Source organism: Solanum lycopersicum, chromosome 8 (genome assembly GCF_036512215.1).
Source record: "Solanum lycopersicum chromosome 8, SLM_r2.1".
NCBI classification, from domain to species: domain Eukaryota; kingdom Viridiplantae; phylum Streptophyta; class Magnoliopsida; order Solanales; family Solanaceae; genus Solanum; species Solanum lycopersicum.
In genome coordinates, this window is record NC_090807.1 from 9,063,266 (window position 1) to 9,082,264 (window position 18,999).

At 33.7% G+C, this 18,999-nt stretch overlaps 2 protein-coding genes across 2 annotated transcripts; one reads left to right on the forward strand and one right to left on the reverse strand.

Annotated features, from left to right (window-relative positions):
* The first annotated feature begins 3,438 nt into the window (after positions 1-3,438).
* Positions 3,439-5,944, forward strand: LOC101260363 (gibberellin 2-beta-dioxygenase-like). Its single transcript, XM_010326452.4, has 3 exons — positions 3,439-3,928; positions 4,511-4,865; positions 5,366-5,944. The coding sequence occupies exons 1-3, from the start codon at positions 3,513-3,515 to the stop codon at positions 5,657-5,659; spliced, it is 1,065 nt and encodes a 354-aa protein (XP_010324754.1). The 5' UTR covers positions 3,439-3,512; the 3' UTR covers positions 5,660-5,944.
* Positions 5,945-12,032: 6,088 nt separating this feature from the next.
* Positions 12,033-13,577, reverse strand: LOC138337808 (uncharacterized). Its single transcript, XM_069288237.1, has 6 exons — positions 13,274-13,577; positions 13,127-13,191; positions 12,863-13,035; positions 12,699-12,775; positions 12,375-12,595; positions 12,033-12,266 (listed from the first exon to the last, which is right to left on the reverse strand). Exons 1-6 carry the CDS (start codon positions 13,575-13,577, stop codon positions 12,033-12,035), a joined length of 1,074 nt encoding a protein of 357 aa, XP_069144338.1.
* Positions 13,578-18,999: the final 5,422 nt, after the last annotated feature.

Below are 18,999 nucleotides of genomic sequence, written 5' to 3' on the forward strand. Positions count from 1 at the left end.
GTGAGACTATTAGTTGGCTTTGGTACAATGCATGGTACGTATCATCATCTGACATGAATACCACACCAAGTACATGATATCTCTTGGTTGGACTAGGTACCACACCTTGTACATATATCGGTTAGTTCGACTATCATCCATAGTACATGATATCTATTGTTTGGCTTGGGTATCATGTGTGGTACAAGTTCACATTAGTATGCTTGAATACTACATCTGGTACATGTGATTGTTCTGCGTGTTGGTTTCATAATGTGTGTGAGCACATTTGTTTTAGTTATCAAATCAAGATGAGGAGTAAGAGTCATGTTGATCTTACTAATTGAGCTATATTGTGTATTGTCTTGTCTTACTAAGTTAATGCTATTTTGTTTGTATTTTATATATTTGGAATAGGAGGGTGATTCAATCAGTATACTATAGTTTTTATGTTCTTCTTTTGCACTTGGTGTTTCTTTATTGAATAAATGACATATTGTAGTGGCTGCTTCGCGACCTCAACGGACCGGAACCGGTACCGGACCGGAACGGAACCTGTTGATCGGTATGTTGTTCGATACCGGAATGAATCGGACTGGAATTACCGGGATGAATAATCGATTCCGTCCCGTTCCACTATATACCGGGATGGACCCGGAACGAATCGGAACGGATCGGAATAGGATAAACGGGACGGGATAAACGGGACGCTATTTTTTGGATTACGAAAATATAATTTTTTTGCTAAGTATAAATTAATAGTTTTTAAATTTATACTATAATTTTTTACTTAAGTTTATTTTAAAAATATTTTATTAATTTTTTTTATTGTTAAGTTTGCAAGTAAAGTCTAATAAAGTTTTCAAAATTTAAATCTTTTGAAGTTTATACTTTATAAGTTATTACTTATATTCATTTATATTATTTTATAAGTTATATTTATAACTTGTGTCTTGTAAATATTAAATAAATAAAATTTGTAATTTTAAAAAAATTAAATTGAAATAAGGATAAAACAATTATAAAAATTAAAAAGTATCAATTTAATTTATTTAAATTTGTAACAAATTACAATTTCAATTTACAACTATTAGTAGAGTACATAGTTTACGCAGCCACCTTCTAGGAAGGGTTCTGTTTCAACTAAGTCTCGAATGTAATACTAATAGTTGTATAGTCCCGTAAATCCTCTTTCTAACTCAGTCATGGATTGATTGTAATCAACTTTTGGTCTTGGTAAAATATATAATATAATTTATAGAAAATATAAATATAAATCATATAAAATATAAACTATAAAAAAATTAATATATATTAAGTAAATTGAATCGAAATTGTACCGGACCGGACCGGAACCGGGATGAACCGGTATCGGTACACCAGTACGATATCACGGTTCCGTCCCATTCCGTGTACCGGTTCAGACTATCTCGTCTCGTCCCGTAGGCTACTGAAACGGGACGAACTGGAACGAATCGGAACGGTACCTGAAACGGTACCGATAACGTCCCATTCCGTTGACCAGTCTTAGTTGTGACTCTAGTGTTTTCTAAATCCAATTGTGAGTGCTTCCTCTGGGCATCCATTAATTCATCTTTCTATTCTAACCCATTTTTCGGATTTAATCTGCTTTATTTCTAAGGTTGCATTACCATATTCCAGATTATGTTAATGCTTTAGTACATGACATTCAGGTTTTAGGAGGGTTATGTCATGAATATTTCTAACTTCCACTTTCTGGTTTTGAACATTTGTTTGAAAGGCTTGAAAAATTGTTTTCCTAGTTATTTTGTTGGTTGTATGTCAGTTGATAGTTTGCTCTCCCACTAGATATTTAGTGTGAACGCCTTTTATGATTTTATTCAAACTCTTAGATTCACTCTATAATCATTTTAATTAGAGTTAGAAATATTCTTCCATGATTATAATCTTGAGATTAGTATTGCATTTTTTCATGTACTCGAAGATGGATATAGCTTATATTGTGTTGTGAATGATAGTTGATGAAGATCTTGATTGATTTGGCCATTGTATATCTGATTAACTATTAATTGAGGCATCTTTTTTAATATGCCCAAAAATAGAGAAAATTTTGCTCGATTTTCTATAGAATTTCAATAATTTTTATTGTGGGATATCCTCACAGACTAATTTTGTATTGCGATATATTCAATATCATAGATTAAGTTATTTCTACAACTAATGAAATACACATTAGTAATAGAATTTCAAATTATTATTAGTATTATTTAAACTCTTAACCAAATGAAACTTTAGATATATGGCTTACTTTTTTCTTTTTGTTATGAGGGCGATTACATATTGCATTATTAGTAAAACTATAATCATGTTTTCGTATTTAACCACTTAAACTTTGTATTATATATGCAAAAATGTTACTGAAATTAAATTATATATTACTGCGCATATTAGAAGAGACTACACGCACGTAAGACTTCGTCAACATGTTTGTTTGTATCTCTAGGGTAGGTCGATAATTTCAATATTTTCTTCTCTAGGATTTTTATTTTATTGCTTTATATAAGGAGAGGATGATGTAGTAATTAATGATTTTAAATATACTAAATTAGTATTTAGTTTTTAAAATTTTATTTTTACCAAGTAACGTGGAATAAATAAAGTAATAATCTTAAATAAAAATATGATAAAATATATTACAAATCATAATAACTAGCAACTCATAAATATTTTTAAAACAATTGATTACTCCAAATTTTCATCTTTGTCAAAAAACTTTTTCTAAAAATAACATATATTAAATTTATGCTGACACAAGCACTATATCTAATATCTACGTAATCAACGAAACAACCCTTACAGGATTTATTCTTGGTCTACATTACAGGTCTTCAATGTTACTAGACTAGCATGACCAAAAAATAAAAAAATAGCAACATTTACGTGACAGTATAAAAAAAAAATCCCTTTTTGTCCTCTTTAATTTGTCATATTTCTTTCCTTTTTTTTAAAAAAAAATAGTGAAAAACAATGATATATATATTCCGAATATTATAAATAATATGTTGATATTTTTTTTCTTTTATAATTTTAGGATGTTGATGTTCTTATCGTGCAAAAATTAAAGCCTAAATGTTCTTTACTCTAAAGGATAACTAAATAAAAATACATGGCACAATCTTATACGTTGATATGATATTTACTAAAGGTTGAGCGATGAATAAGATTATAACACATGTATGTCCGATAGTATAAAATATGTAAATCTTCTAATTTTTGTATGAGAAAAATATAAATAATCTAAAAATACGACGCATGATATCTATATATCATTTATAATAGTTTAGAATATATTTATTTTTTAATTAAAGAAAAAAACGGATGTCCAGATGGCATAAACTGCGTAGCAAATCGAAGAGAACATCTGTCATCACTAACCCCAGATGGCTTTCCTTTGTACACTATAAATAGTTTGTAACGCCTTGCTCTCATGCATTACAATAACAACAAGAAAAGAAAATTCCCAATTCATCAAAAAAATCTTGTTTTCGAAAATGGTGGTTTCATCTTATGAACCAATTCTTCCAAATTCTTCAAACTTATTTAGAACATGCAAATCTACCTCTGGTAATAATAATAGTAGTAGTGTTATTCCAGTGATTGACATGTTAGATCCAAATGCTAAATTCCTTATAACAAAAGCATGTGAAGAATTCGGATTCTTTAAGATCATCAATCACGGTGTTCCTGATGAAACGATAATTAAATTGGAAAGTGATGCAGTACAGTTGTTTGATTTACCACAGTGTGACAAGGACAAAGCCGGTCCTGCTTCCCCTTACGGTTATGGTAACAAGAGAATTGGCTCACTTGGCGATGTCGGTTGGGTTGAATATCTTCTATTGCCGCTAAACGATGGACTCGTCTCGGATAAATCCGTCACCATTCCTCAAACTCCTCATCTTTTCTGGTAATTTCTACAACTTTTGATATATATATACTCCCTCTATTTCTATTTTTTTTTTTTTTGTGTCTGTCTTGTCATGTTGAGATTTCATTGTTTTTTTTAAAAATTGAGATCTATTTTTGAAATAATTTTTCAATATATTTCAGCTGTGATACTTAAATTGAAACAGAAATAGGCATTTTAGACTTTTAAAGAACATTTCTTACTTTTTACTATAGTGCTGTTGGCAAATCTGTCACCGACTATACCTATTCTTTTAGTAAATATTCTGAATATCGGTGATCTTTTCAATTATACAAGCAAGTAAGATTTGATTTGATTAACTTGTTATTCTAAAGTCATATAGTTACACGTGTGATTTAAATTTTTATTATATGAAAAAGTTGATTTTTTTTTTTAGGTATAATTTTTTATACTTTGATCATCAGTAGTCGTTATCGAGTAAACCATTATAATTATATTAAGAAAAAGAGGCAATTTCATTGGCTTTGTTTTGTATTTATATAGTTTTTTTTCTTCTTAATTTCAGAAGGATCAATAATATTTTCGATTATTTTTTGACGTTCTTGTGTTTATATTCTATAGGTATGGTCTGAATAAATACGTGACATCCGTTAGAAATATAGCATGTGTTGTACTAGAAAAGATAGCAGATGGTTTGAATATTGAGCCAAAAAATGTGCTGAGTAGGATGCTAAAGAATGAAAAGAGTGACTCTTGTTTTAGGATAAACCATTATCCACCATGCACAGAAATTGAAGCATATTTGAAAGGTGGTAGAAATTTTATTGGTTTTGGTGAGCATACAGATCCACAAGTAATATCAATTATAAGGTCTAACAATACAACTGGACTCCAAATATCACTTAAAGATGGTACATGGGTCTCAGTTCCACCTGATGAGCACTCATTTTTCATCATTGTTGGAGATTCTCTGCAGGTAATAATTACAACTAGCTAGTACCAACATTTTTCATGTGATTTTTATTTTTTTTTTTGGAATTTTGTATACATGAAAAATTTCATAGTTTTGAAAAATTTAAATAACAACAGAAAGGAGTTTTTTACCTTTTTTTTTTTCAACAAAAAGTGTAAAACAACTTCAGTTTGTTTTCATTGCTAAACATTTTTTTTTTTACTTTTGAAAATAACAAGTGTGTAGGCGTAACATCCATGTTTTATTGCAAAAATTTGAAAAACAAACTGTTTTTGTTTCTCCAATTTTCAAATTTCATGATAAAAGATGATCAAACCGTGTACTTTTAATTTGTCCATACTAAAAATATCATTTTTCAGATTTTCCTATTTAGTTTCTCCAATTTTTCAAAAACTATTGATTGTACAAATAGCATTAATCTATAACAAAAGGTGTTATTTTTTCACAAATTGGAATTTCGTGGTTGATTAATTTTAATTTGTTTGTGCATGTTTTTATGGCAGGTACTGACTAATGGAAGGTTTAAGAGTGTAAAACATAGAGTCTTGGCAAACAGTGTAAAGTCAAGATTGTCAATGATTTATTTTGGTGGGCCTCCTTTGAATGAAAAAATACTGCCTTTATCATCTTTAATGGAAGAAGGAGAAGAAAGTTTGTACAAGGAATTTACATGGCAAGAATACAAGAAATCTACCTACATGACAAAGTTGAGTGCTGATAGGCTAGGACTCTATAAAAAGAATATTAAAGTACCATATGATAAAAAATTGCCAATTTTAGAAAAAATCATACTGTAGAATTTTATCATCCAATAGACAAGTTTGGAAAGATTTTGGTTTTGGTTGGAAGTCCAAGATTGTAAAAACCAAGATTTTTCTTGTTTTGTTTTGTTTCATCGTCTTGTGTTTTTAATTTAAATAACTATGGTTGTACAATAAAATGCCATGTAATTGTCATCGTGTCACTTCTTTGTATACTTTAGCAGAACCTTGTGACATTTTTTTGATTTGGGTGGATAATGTAGTTTTTTTTTATTTATTTTACCATTTCAAAATAAAATAAGGTTCTTTCTTCATGTCTCAATTTTGATGAATTAACTTTTTTATTTGCGCATATCAATTTTCTTTGTTTGCGCAAATTATATATAATCTAAGGACATCTTGTGAGTTTCATTTTGTATTCTTTCGCTTTAGTTTATATTTTGTTTGAATATCTAGAATTCGACATTGATTTTAATTTAAATGGTGATTTTAATTTTAAATTAGTTATAAGTAAATATTTATCGATTCAACTCTATATTTTGAATATGTAGAAAATAGTTGGTACACATCCGATTGAAAACTGAAAATAATAGATAAATTCTCATACATAAATTACACGAATTCACTAAAATGATCATTAATGGAGTAATAATGATCATATCTCACGAGGCTTTCTTGAAACATGATTTTTCTAAAAAAAATTAATCAATCCAAAAAAATTAAAAATTATTTTTTTAAAAAAATATTTTGGTTGATACCAAACACATAATCAATCATACCTGGATGTCGTTAAGCGGTTGTCCCTTGTCTAGCTATCTATATAGTATAGTTTCCTATAAACTCAATATTATAACTTATTATAATGTAACAATGATATACTAATCTCCCATTGGATAATTAAAGGTCTCAAATTTTATTTTATTTTTACCCAAAGGTCTTCGACTAGATAAAATTGATGTTTTCTTGTTACATTCAAATTTGTTCATAGATAAAATTGGAAATATTAAAAATAAACAAAAAAAAATTATAAAAAAGAAGAAGAGAAAATCATTAAAACTCATTGACATTATGCTGTAAAAGCATAAAATTTAAATATCCATTTTTATTATTTCTTTTCTAAATTCTCCTCTAACGTATGAGTTATAAGACTCTACTTAAACTATTTACAATTCATTAAAATTGCAGAATATGCAATGCTCCTAATAAAATTAAACCTACTTATTTTTGTGTCATGAAATAAAATATACATGAAGGGAGAGAGAACACTATCTAGCTCAACCAAATTAGTTTCCGGTATAGCTCTAAATTCAAAGTACTAAGCCAAAATCAAAACGGTGAAGGGTGTCGTTGATATTCAACTACATTTAATCACCCGGAAGGTCATTTTTTTTAATAAAATTATCATTTTACCCCTTCTCATAATTGTCCTAAGTCATTATTTAAGCCGAGTTTATGAAGTTAAGTTTAAAATTTGTTTGAAAAGTTTGAAAATTATGAGTGGAAAGGCTTAAGTTGTTTAAAGGTGTTTTTAGTAATAGTCCGAAGTTTTGAGTCTCTGATTGAAATTTCATCAGCTCCATCAGCTTCAAAACGAGGTATTTGATCGTACAGTGTCGTCGTTTTCTGATTCTGAAATGTTTTACTGATTTGAGATCCTCATTTTCAAGTTGTTATGATTTTAGTCTTTGGATTGACTTTGGTCAATGTTCGAAATTCAGATGCTCGGATCAAATTTTTGATGGTTCCATGGATTTAGGATAATAGGCATAGATGAGGTTTTTGTTTATTATTTTGGAGGTTCAATGGAAGTTTGGTCTTTTTAAGCATTATATTAGTTTATTGAGACTTTCATAAGTTTCGGGTAAAGGAGACCCAGATTCATGTTTTGATGGTTTCATTGAGTTCAGTACGTCGAGTTTAGTTTGATAGCATATTTGGCTTGTATGTCACACCCGGGTCCTAGACCCTAGATGAGATCGGCGTCGTTAATCTCTCAGAGGTCGCTGACAAGCCTCTGCTTAGCTTTTATCACAATCATATAGTTAAATTTAGCGGAAAAATTTTAAATTTTTAACTTTGTTGAAGTGTACTTAGACTTCATATAATTTTTGCATAAGAGTGATATACTAACAACTCAAAATAAACAACCATCTATTCACCATTGAACAACTGAAATGAAGAATTCATAATATCATTAATAGTTTTCAAACCAGCCTTATTACGAAAGCTTGAACAAATTTTTGAAAGAAAATGCTAGAGACAATATCCACTAACTATGTCTAATCTACTAAAACTAGAGAATAAAGCGTAGGCATCCTCGAACTCAAGAGGACCTACCAAAGTCTGGAGGTACTAGTCCAAACAACTTCATCTAATCTTCAATCTTCTTCAAGGACCTGCACTTATAGAAATAGTAATTGTATACACACTTGTACTAAGTATGAGTGTATGCACATAAACACATAAGGACTATGCATGGTCAAGGAAAGCTCTTCCTATAGCAATATGCCATTTTTGAAAAGTGATGTCACTTTACTTTCTTAATTCGTTATTTATGAATCATGCTATGAATATGACATATTTTCATGCATTTAAAGCACACAAATCATTTTCTATATGAACACAAGACCTTGGAATCATGAACATAATTTTAGAACAACTCGAGGAAAATTTAATAATTTTGCTCCCTTAGGCCGAGGGCTCCTCTCCCCACACTTGGTTTACTTTTCAGTCTTTTTTTCTTTTTGTTGTGTAGTTCAATGATCTCCTTTGATCCTATGTTTTACTTACGAGTGTAATGATTCATTGTAGTCCCATTTCTACAATGAACCAAAGTAATTCCAAAAGACTAAGGAGATGATTTGGCTACCCTACTCACAAGTTATTCTTTCCATTCTTGTTAAATATGGAATGAAGTCTTTATAAGCCAATCTTTTTGGCTATGCCCATTATTTGATCATTTGCATAATATGAAGATGTTGGGGCGTATATTCATACTCCAGTTGATGAGTCATTATGTTTTGCTCCCTTCATTGGCATAAGCCAATAACTGTTAAAATTTAATTCTTATCGAAAACTGATGATTTGATATACTTATGCTTTTACTTACTTATTTCTCTTTGAACTTACCTTTCTTCTTCCTTGATAGCACGTTCACTTTGAACATGCTATTGACTTAGGATATTCTTTTAAGACTTCCATTGGAATCTTTCTGTGCAATGACTAAGAATGACTTATATCATTACTTAGTCTAACCTCACCCTTTGGTCATCCTATCCGAACACCCTTCATCTTCCTAGTTATTTTTTTCTTTCTTACTTACTTTCTTAGAGAATTTTTTAGCATTTAACCGACATAGATCATGTGAGCTAACATGAAATTCAGTGTCTTCTCTACACTGAAAAGAGGTGGTTCACCGGCCAAAGTGAAACCGAACACTTCCTAGCTTTCTTAGGTGGATCCACTAGCTAGTAACCTATGCTAGCGACATAGTTCAAAGACTAGGAGAATTTGGAGACCCTTATCCACCTTGGTGGTAGTCTTATCTCATGAGGCTTACATGTGCTTGCACAAGCTCATTACTAGTCTATCGGTGCTTTGCTCAATTTATTATACTTTACAACTTTTAGAGTTGACTCATACATTATGCAAGCTTGCTTCTAGTATGAGGTATGCTTAGCTCAATGGATGACTTGTCATCCCTTTCTATACTCGATGAATGTGAAATTACTTTATGATTATGGTGTGAATGAGACTTATATCACGATTTGTAACACCCTCTTATGTGAGTATCTTTAACATTATTGTTTAGGTGCAAGTGAGACTTGTCTCCCTTCTTTTTAACACCCCATTCTAGGTCAATTTCATAACTCATAAGTTTTTAGTTCTTTCATTACTCACATTATCTTGTTCAATGTTATTTGGTATTCTTGTACCATTCTTTATGAAAGTTATAAGTTTTTATTCAATGTGCTACTATGTTCACAATTTTATTTAGATAGGGTATGTTGGAAGTTGTCCCAATCATTGGCATACCCTAGGTTATGAATTCATTGAGTTACAACATGTCAAGTCAATCTTTAACATGTATTTGGCCTTACAAGAACATCTTAATTTACATTGGTCATATAAGATTAGTACGACTTAGTCATTGGCCAACGCTATATCATATTTGGAAATAATATTACTATCTAATTTATTGGCATAAACCAAACTTTCACTAAACACTTGTCATGATATTATCACTAGCCAAGTCAATTAAATTCAGGTATATACTATAGTAATCTCATCATTTTAAGCAAGCCAACTTTTAACATTTGATTAACTCATATAAACAATTCAGTGCTTAGTTTGCCCAAGCTATAAAGTTGATTTGGCATTGAAGATTCATTAACTAGATTTGATTCTTATTCTTATTTCTTCTTGGAAACATTGCATTCCAAACACTTACAAACATATCTACTGTAAAACACAAACAGTAATCGAAACCTTCATTCCTTTCAACAGTAAACTAAATTTTTCCTAAACGACTTATAAAAATTTCATCTTCTCGAACACAATTAGGCATTAATCATACGGATCTAACCTATAGGTCTCAGTCGACATTATCAAATCACAGAAACATACACATAATGATCAGTTAGCACTACATACCAACAACATGCTCGAGATTTGCATTATACATACTACTAGAATTGGAAAAAGGGAGAACTAGGGAGATGGACATTCGACAATTTCATCGGGAAATCCTAGTTTCGGTTTTCTTGAATTTCAAATGTTTCAAAAGCCTCCTAGGGAAAGGAATCCAAGAGAGAAAACCCATACCTTATTGTAGAATTGAATCTACGCATATCACACTATACTTTGCACGAAAATCTTGAAGAATTGCCTTGAAATTGTCTAAGGAGAACCGAGAGTATTTTTCTCACATTTCTTCACTGTTTTTCAGTCGAGAGTTCCTTACCTAGTTAAACGCAAGGCTAAGTCTTAGGAACTGAATATTGACTAATTCAACTTAGGCTAATTAACTTAATTTAATAAATCAATCAGCTAATTACCAAAACACCCCTCCTAAATTGAATAAAAGTAAGAGAGCATTTGACGTAGCCAAATTTTGAAAATTTTCTAAGGGTTCAGGTTTGACCATGATTTTTAATTAATTATTTAAGTTGCTAATTTAATTAATTAAGTGACCTAGGGTAATTACTAAAGTACCCCAAGTCACTAGGTCCATAACCAACCCCTTTGGCCATCCTAGGTTAGGTACTAGGATGTTTCTTTAGTTAGCTACTCTACCAGTGTCACCAGGTTAGGTCTTAGGTTTTCGGGCACACTAGTTAGTTTATTTAAGTTAGTCCTAGGTTGTATAGATAGTTAGGTAATTTAGTTAGAGCCTAAGGTTGGTTAGGAAGGTAGGCCCCACGTGGCTTGACCTGATGCACGCCTACCCCTTAACCGCCCTAACCGAATTTGGTTAGGCTTGGTCGTTTCGTCTCTTAGTCGATAGCACATGTGTTGCTGCGCACTTCATGTCCCAAGGATCCTCACTATGTCCTTGGGCACTGATTAATCTACATGATCAATTTAAATGATCTTGTGCTATGGTACCTAGGATTGATACTTGGATGTGTCGCACCTAATGTGTGTAAGCTATGAAATAAATTATTTTACCTTATGGTCTTCATTGCAGGTACAATTCATAAACAAACTTGGATTGGAGCATTTGAACATAAAGTATATCTTAAGTTACTTGTTAACACATAGAAATTGGCTAACACCCTTAAGCCAATATTCTCTAACATGCCTAATATTACTTAATATTGCGCATTGGGATGACTATGTACCCCAATACATATTCTTAAAACCTAAGAAAATCTTCACTAGACAAGTACATTTTCTGGAATGTTACATTATTCCTCCCCTTAGGAACACTCGTCCCCGAATGACACTACATATCATTTTGAATCAAAGAGGTTATTTTCGAAAAACACATCAATATACTTGAAACTTTACTCTTTGTGAATATATTATTCACAACTTACTTTATATGATGCATATTACTCAAAACTTATCTGAAGCTTTATATCTGAGATAGAGGAACTTCCTTCTCAATCTCACTTTATCTTAATGCACATCACAACTCATGGGACACAAAAATCATGTCAACGCTATACAAAACAACAACATGAATGCAAGCATGAACTCATATTAACTCATATACTGCAAAAATGAAACACACAATTATGGACTTAAAACACCAAAAATGACTAATGCACTAAAATTTAGAGTTTCATAAACAAAATTAGACTTAGGAAGAGTATATATAACCTCAAGAACTAAACAACTGAGGGTAATGAGATCTCATGTCGTCCTCGGCCTCCCATGTTGCTCCCTCAACAAGGTGGTTCCTCTATAACACCTTTACGGTGGCAACCTCCTTGTTCCTCAGCTGCTTCACTTGGCGATCTAAAATTTCAATTGGGACCTCTTCATAAGAAAGGTTCTCATTGAATCGTAACCCCTCAACAGGTAGGATGGATGCTGGATCACCTAGACACTTCGTAAGCATCGTAACATGAAACACTGGATTAACAGAAGCCAAGTCCTTTGGAAACTTCAGTTCATAGGAAACATTCCCTACTCGCTGTAAGACCTCATAATGACCTATATACCTTGGACTCAACTTCCCTTACTTACCAAACCTCATCACCCCTTTCATGGGTGATATCTTCAGCTAGATTTGATCACCTACCTCGCATTCAAGAGCCCTCTTCCTATTATCAGCATTGGATTTTTGACGACTGTAAGCAGTATGCAATCTATCCCTGATCATTCTCACCTTTTCCATAACCTCATGTATGATCTTACGGCCAAGGATGGAAGACTCTCCTGCCTCAAACCACCCAACTGGGGGACTTACATCTCCTACCATACAGTGCTTCAAAAGGTGCCATCCCAGTACTGGAATGGTAGCTATTATCATAGGAGAACTCAATCAGTGGGAAGTGATCATCCCAACTCCCCTTGAATTCAATAACACATTCTCTCAACATGTCTTCAAGGGTCTAAATTGTACGCTCTGGTTGTCCATCCTTCTGAGGATGAAAAGCAGTACTAAGCTTGACCTGTGTACCTAAGGTCTTTTGAAAAGATCTGCAAAAGTAAGAAGTGAACTGGGATCCCCTATCTAAAATGATAGATAAAGGGATCCCATGCTACATCACTATCTCATTAATATACAACTTGCCATAATCTTTGACCCTGTAAGTAGACTTCACATGAATGAAGTGAGCAGACTTAGTCATTCTGTCAACAATGGCCCAAATGGAATCATGCAATTTCCTGGTCCTGGGCAGACTAACCACAAAGTCCATATTAATAGCCTCCCACTTCCATATTGGGATCTCAATCGACTGGTAAGACCTCCAGGCTTAAGGTGTTCGGACTTAACCTGTTGGAAATTGGGGCACCCCTCCACAAACTTAGAAATATGTCGCTTCATACCTTCCCACCAATAGATCTCCTTGAGATCCTAATACATCTTGGTGGAACCTGGATGAATGGAATACCTGGAGCCATGAGCCTCAGTAATATTAGGTCTCAAATTATCAATATTGGGCACACACAATCTGCCCTAGTATCCAAGCACACCATCCCCCTCTACGGAGAATGATTCATTCAGCTTACTCAATATTGAGTCTGTCAACTCCATGAGTACTGGGTCGAGATGCTGCTTAGCTTTAACATCTATAACAAATGAGGATTTAGAACTGGAATGAACTGAAACACCCCCACTTGGTGTACCTTCTAGCCGTACACCTAACCTAGCCAATTGGTGTACCTCTTTAACCAGCTCCTTCTTTTCATCATCAATATAAGACACACTGCCAATGCTCAATCGGCTCAAAGTATTGGCCAGTACATTGTCCTTACCTGGGTGATAGTGGACACTCATGTCATAATCCTTGAGTAGCTCTAGTCATCATCTCTGACGGAGATTCAATTCTCTATGTGTAAAAACATACTAAAGACTTCGGGGGCCAGTAAATACATCTACATATACACCATATAAGTAATGTCTCCAAAGTTTTAACGCAAATACCACAACAGCTAACTCAAGATCATGGGTAGGGCAATGCTTCTTGTGGATTTTCAACTGTCTTGATGCATATGCAATCACCTTGCCATTCTGCATAAGAACACATCCCATACCTACGCGAGAAGCATCACAGTACACCAGATACCCATCACCACTCCTCTGTAATGCGAGGACTAGGGCTGTAGTGATCAGTCTTTGAGTTCTTGGAAGCTCTTTTACAAGTTCCAAACCACTCAAACTTTGCCTTCTTCTTTTTAAAGTTGTCAATGGAGCAGCAACAACGTAAAAGCCCTCAATAAACCTGTGATAGTAATTAGCCAAACCCAAGAAACGCCATTGTCTGTAGGAGTAAGAGGTCTCAGCCTGTTCTTTAGTGACTCAATCTTTTTCGGATCAACCTCTACACCCTGGGCAAACACCACATGACGGTCACAGATCTTAGCCAAAACTCATATTTTGCTGATTTTTTCATACAACTGATGTTCCCCGAGTACTTGCAATGTCATTCTCAAATGTTATTCATGATCTTCTCTGGTCTTAGAGTATATCAGGATGTCATCTATAAATACTATGACAAAATAATCAAGGTATTCACAGAAAACCCTATTTATAAGGTCCATAAACGAGGCTGGTGCGTTAGTGAGACCAAATGACATGACAAGAAACTCGTAATGACCATACCTAGTACAAAAGACAGTCTTAGGAATGTCTTCTTGTCTCACTCTAAGATGGTGATACCGTGAACGAAGATCTATTTTAGAGAAGAAACTTCAACCTTGAAGTTGATCAACTCTTTGAGTTCAGTTGGAGACTTTCTATAGGGAGGAATGTAAATTGGTTTGGTGTTGGGATCTAAGTCAATACCAAAGTCAATTTCGCATTTAAGAGGGATCCCTGGTAAATCCTCTGAAAAGACATCTTGAAAATCATTCACTATGGACACAGAGTCTATGGAAGGAACTTCATGTTCTAAGTCATTAACGTTAACTAAGTGGTATAAATACCTGTTAGATAACATCTTATTGGCTTTAAGATGGGAAACTATTTGGCCTGTTGGATTTGAACTATGCCCTTCCCATTCCAGCTCTAACTATTAGGAAACCGAATCCTTACTACCCTATTTCGACAATCTATGGTAGCAGAGCATTTATGGAGCCAATCCATACCCAAAACTATATAAAAGTAAAGCATGGTTTATTCTACTAGGTTAGCATAGGTAACTCTATCAAGAATTGAGCAATCTCTATATACTCTTTCAGCTCTAATATTGTGTCCTATGGGAGTACTAACTAGAAAAGGTTCATGCAAGATCTCAGGAAGCAAGTCAAATTTACTAGCTACTAAAGGAGTAACAAAAGACAAGGTGGATCCTGGATCAAACAATTCATACACAGGAAAAGTAATGACATGCAAGTTACTATTGACCACATCACCTGACTTCTCCTGCTCCTCTCTACCTTTCAAAGCATAGAACATGTTCCTCTTGGGAGGCTCGACTGCAGCAGTAGGATTAGGCCGAGGGTGAGTATCTTCCTTGGGCTGATTCTTCACATGTGGGCAGTCCCTGATCATATTTCCACTCTTGTCGCACCCATAGCAGGCATAAGAACCTACCATGCACTCACCTCCATGCAAACGACCACACTTACCACACAACTTTCTGTCACACTGGGCATTTCTATCATTTCCCTTCATGGGGCCAGATATGTCCCCTTTGGCAGTAGTGTTTCTGGAAGGAGTAGGATTACCTGAGTTCTGGTGCCCCTTCTTGAACTTGGTCTTGTCCTGGACTCCAAAAGAACTCCTACCAATACTATAACCAGTCTGATCCGAGGGCCTAGGCTTCTTGCCTTCTCGGCCTCTCTTCATCCAAATACTCTCCTCCACCTTTTGTGCATGTACCATCAACCTATCAAGGTCCATTTTATCATGCAACATGGCTTCCTAACATTCCTCCTCCAGATCCTCCGATACACCAGTCACAAACCTGCTGATCTCATCCCTACTACTGGACACCAGGGAAGAAGCATATTTGGAAAATTTAACAAACTTGAAGGAGTATTCCTTGACTGACATACCTCCCTTACGTAGGTTGATGAACTCCTCAACCTTAGCCTCTCTCTTCTCTCTAGGAAAGAATTTCTCCAGGAATGCATTCTTGAGAATGTCCCAAGTGATGGGAACTTATCCTGGTGCTCGACCATCTACCCACATCTTGTACCATACCTGAGCCACATCCTTGAGCTGGTATGGAGCCTACTCAGCCTTCTCCTCTTCATTAACACCCATAACACAGAGAATATTGTGGACCTTGTCCACAAACTCTTGGGGATCCTCATTGGTTATGGACCCGAAGTAGATTGGAGGATTCATCCTGGTGAAATATCTCAGTCTACTAGCCATGATGCCAGCATGTGGGTTCTCCCTGAGAGCACTCTCTCTAGATGAGACCGGTATCGTTAACCTCTCAGAGATTGCAGACAAGCCTTTTCTTAGCTTTCATCACAATCATACAAAATGTAGCGGAAAATTTAAAACTTTTTAACTTTGGAGAAGTGTATTTAGACTTCATATAATTTTTACATAAGAGTGATATACAAACAGCTCAAAATAAACAACCATTGATAAACAGATTGAACAATTGAAATGAAGAATTCATAATATCATTAATAGTTGCCAACCCGTCCTTAATACGAAAGCTTGAAAAAATGTTTGAAAGGAAACGCTAGGGACAATATCCACTAAATATGTCTAATCTACCAAAGATAGAGAATAAAGCGTTGGCATCCTCGAAGTCAAGAGGACCTACCATAGTCTATAGGTACTAGTCCAAACAGCTTCAACTAATCTTTAATCTTCTTCAAGGAACTGCACCTATAACAATAGTAATTGTATATACGTTAGTACACACTTATAATAAGTATGGGTGTATGCACATAAACACATAAGGACTATGCATGATCAAGGAAAACTCTTCCAATAGCAACATGCAATTTTTGGAAAGTGAAGTCACTTTACTTCTTAATTCGTTACTTATGAATCATGCTATGAATATAACATATTTTGATGCATTTAAAGCACACAACTTATTTTCTATATGAACATAAGAACTTGGAATCATGAACATAATTTTAGAACAACTCGAGCAAAATTTAATAATTTTGATTCCCTTAAGCCGAGAGCTCCTCTACCCAAATTTAGTTTATTTTTCAGCCTTTTCTTCTTTTTGTTGTGTAGTTCAATGATCTCCTTTACGAGTGAAATGATTCATTGTAGTCCCTTTTCTATAATGAATCAAGTAAGTAATCCAAAAGACTAAGTAGATAATTTGGCTACCCTATTCACAAGTTATTCTTTCCATTCTTTTTAAATTTGGCATGAAGTCTTTATAAGCCAATCTTTTTGGATATGCCCATTATTTGATCATTTGCATAATATGAAGATGCTGAGACATATATTCATACTCCAATTAATGAGTCATTATGTTTTGCTCCCTTTATTGTCATAAGCCAATAGCTGTTAAAACTTCATTCTTATCGAACACTGGTGATTTGACATACTTATGTTTTTGCTTACTTAGTTCTCTTTGATCTTACATTTCCTCTTCTTTGATCTCACATTCACTTTGAACATGCTAGGTTGACTTAAGATATTCTTTTAAGACTTCCATTGGGATCTTTCTGTGCAATGACTAAAAATGACTTACATAATTAATTAGTCTAACCTCACCTTTGGTAATCCTATCCGAACACCTCTCATCTTCCTAGTTCTTTCTTTCTTTATTTCTTACTTTTTTAGAGAAATCTTTAGCATTTAGCAGACATAGATCATGTGAGCTAACATGAAATCCAGTGTCTTCCCCACACTGAAAAGAGGTGGTTCACCGGCCAAAGTGAAACCGAATACTTCCTAGCTTTCTAAGGTGGATCTATTAATTAGTAACCTATGCTGGCGACATAGTTCAAAGACTAGGAGAATTTGGAGACCCTTATCCACCTTGGTGGTAGTCTCATCTCATGAGGCTTATATGTGCTTGCACAAGCTCATTACTAGTCTATCGATGCTTTGCTCAATTTATTATACTTTACAACTTTTAGAGGTGACTCATAGATTATGTAAACTTGCTTCTAGTATGAGGTATGCTTAGCTCTCAATGAATGATTTTTCATCCCTTTCTATACTCGATGAATGTGAAAATACGTTATCATTATGGTGTGAATGAGACTTGCCCCACGATTTCTAACACCCTCTTATGTGAGTATCTTTACCATAACTGTTTAGGTACAAGTGAGACTTTTTTCATTTCCTTTAATACCCCATTCTAGGTAAATTGCATAACTCATAAAATTTTAGTTCTTTCAGTACTCACCTTATCTTGTTCAATGTTATTTGGTAGTCTTGTACCTTTATTTATGAAAGTTATAAGGACTTATTCAATGTGCTACTATGTTCACAAGTTCATTTAGACAGGGTATGTTGGGACTTGTCCCAATCATTGACATACCTTAGGTTATGAGTTCATCGAGTTACAACTTTTAAAGTCAATCTTTAACATGTATTTGGCCTTACAAGGAAATCATAATTTTTATTGGCCATATAAGATTCGTATGACTTAGTCATTGCCCAACTCTTTATCACATTTTGGAAATAATATTACTAGCCAATTTATTGGCATAAACAAAACATTCATTAAACACTTGTCATGATATTATCACTAGCCTAGTAAATTAACTTCAAGTATATGCTATAGTAATCTCATCATTTTAAGCAAGACAACTTCTCACATTTGATTTTCTCATAGGAACAATTCATTGCTTAGTTTGGCCAAGCTATAAAGTTGATTTGGCATTGAGGATTCATTAACTAGCTTTGATTCTCATTCTTATTTCTTCTTGGAAACATTGCATTGCAAACACTTACAAACATATCTACTGTAAAATACAAACAGTAATCGAAACCTTCATTTCTTTCAACAGTAAACTAAATTTCATAAACGACTTATAACAATTTCATTTTTTCGAGTGGATATTAATCATACGGATCTAACCTATAGGTCTCATTCGACATTATCAAATCACATAGACCTACACATATTGATCAGTTAGCACCACATACCAACAACATGCTCGAGATTTGCATTATACATACTACTAGAATAAGAAATAGGGAGAACTAGGGATTATTATTTGACAATCTCATTGGGAAACCCTAGTCTCGGTTTTCTTGAATTTTAAACGTTTTAAAAGCCTCTTGGAGAAAGGAATACAAGAGAGAAAAC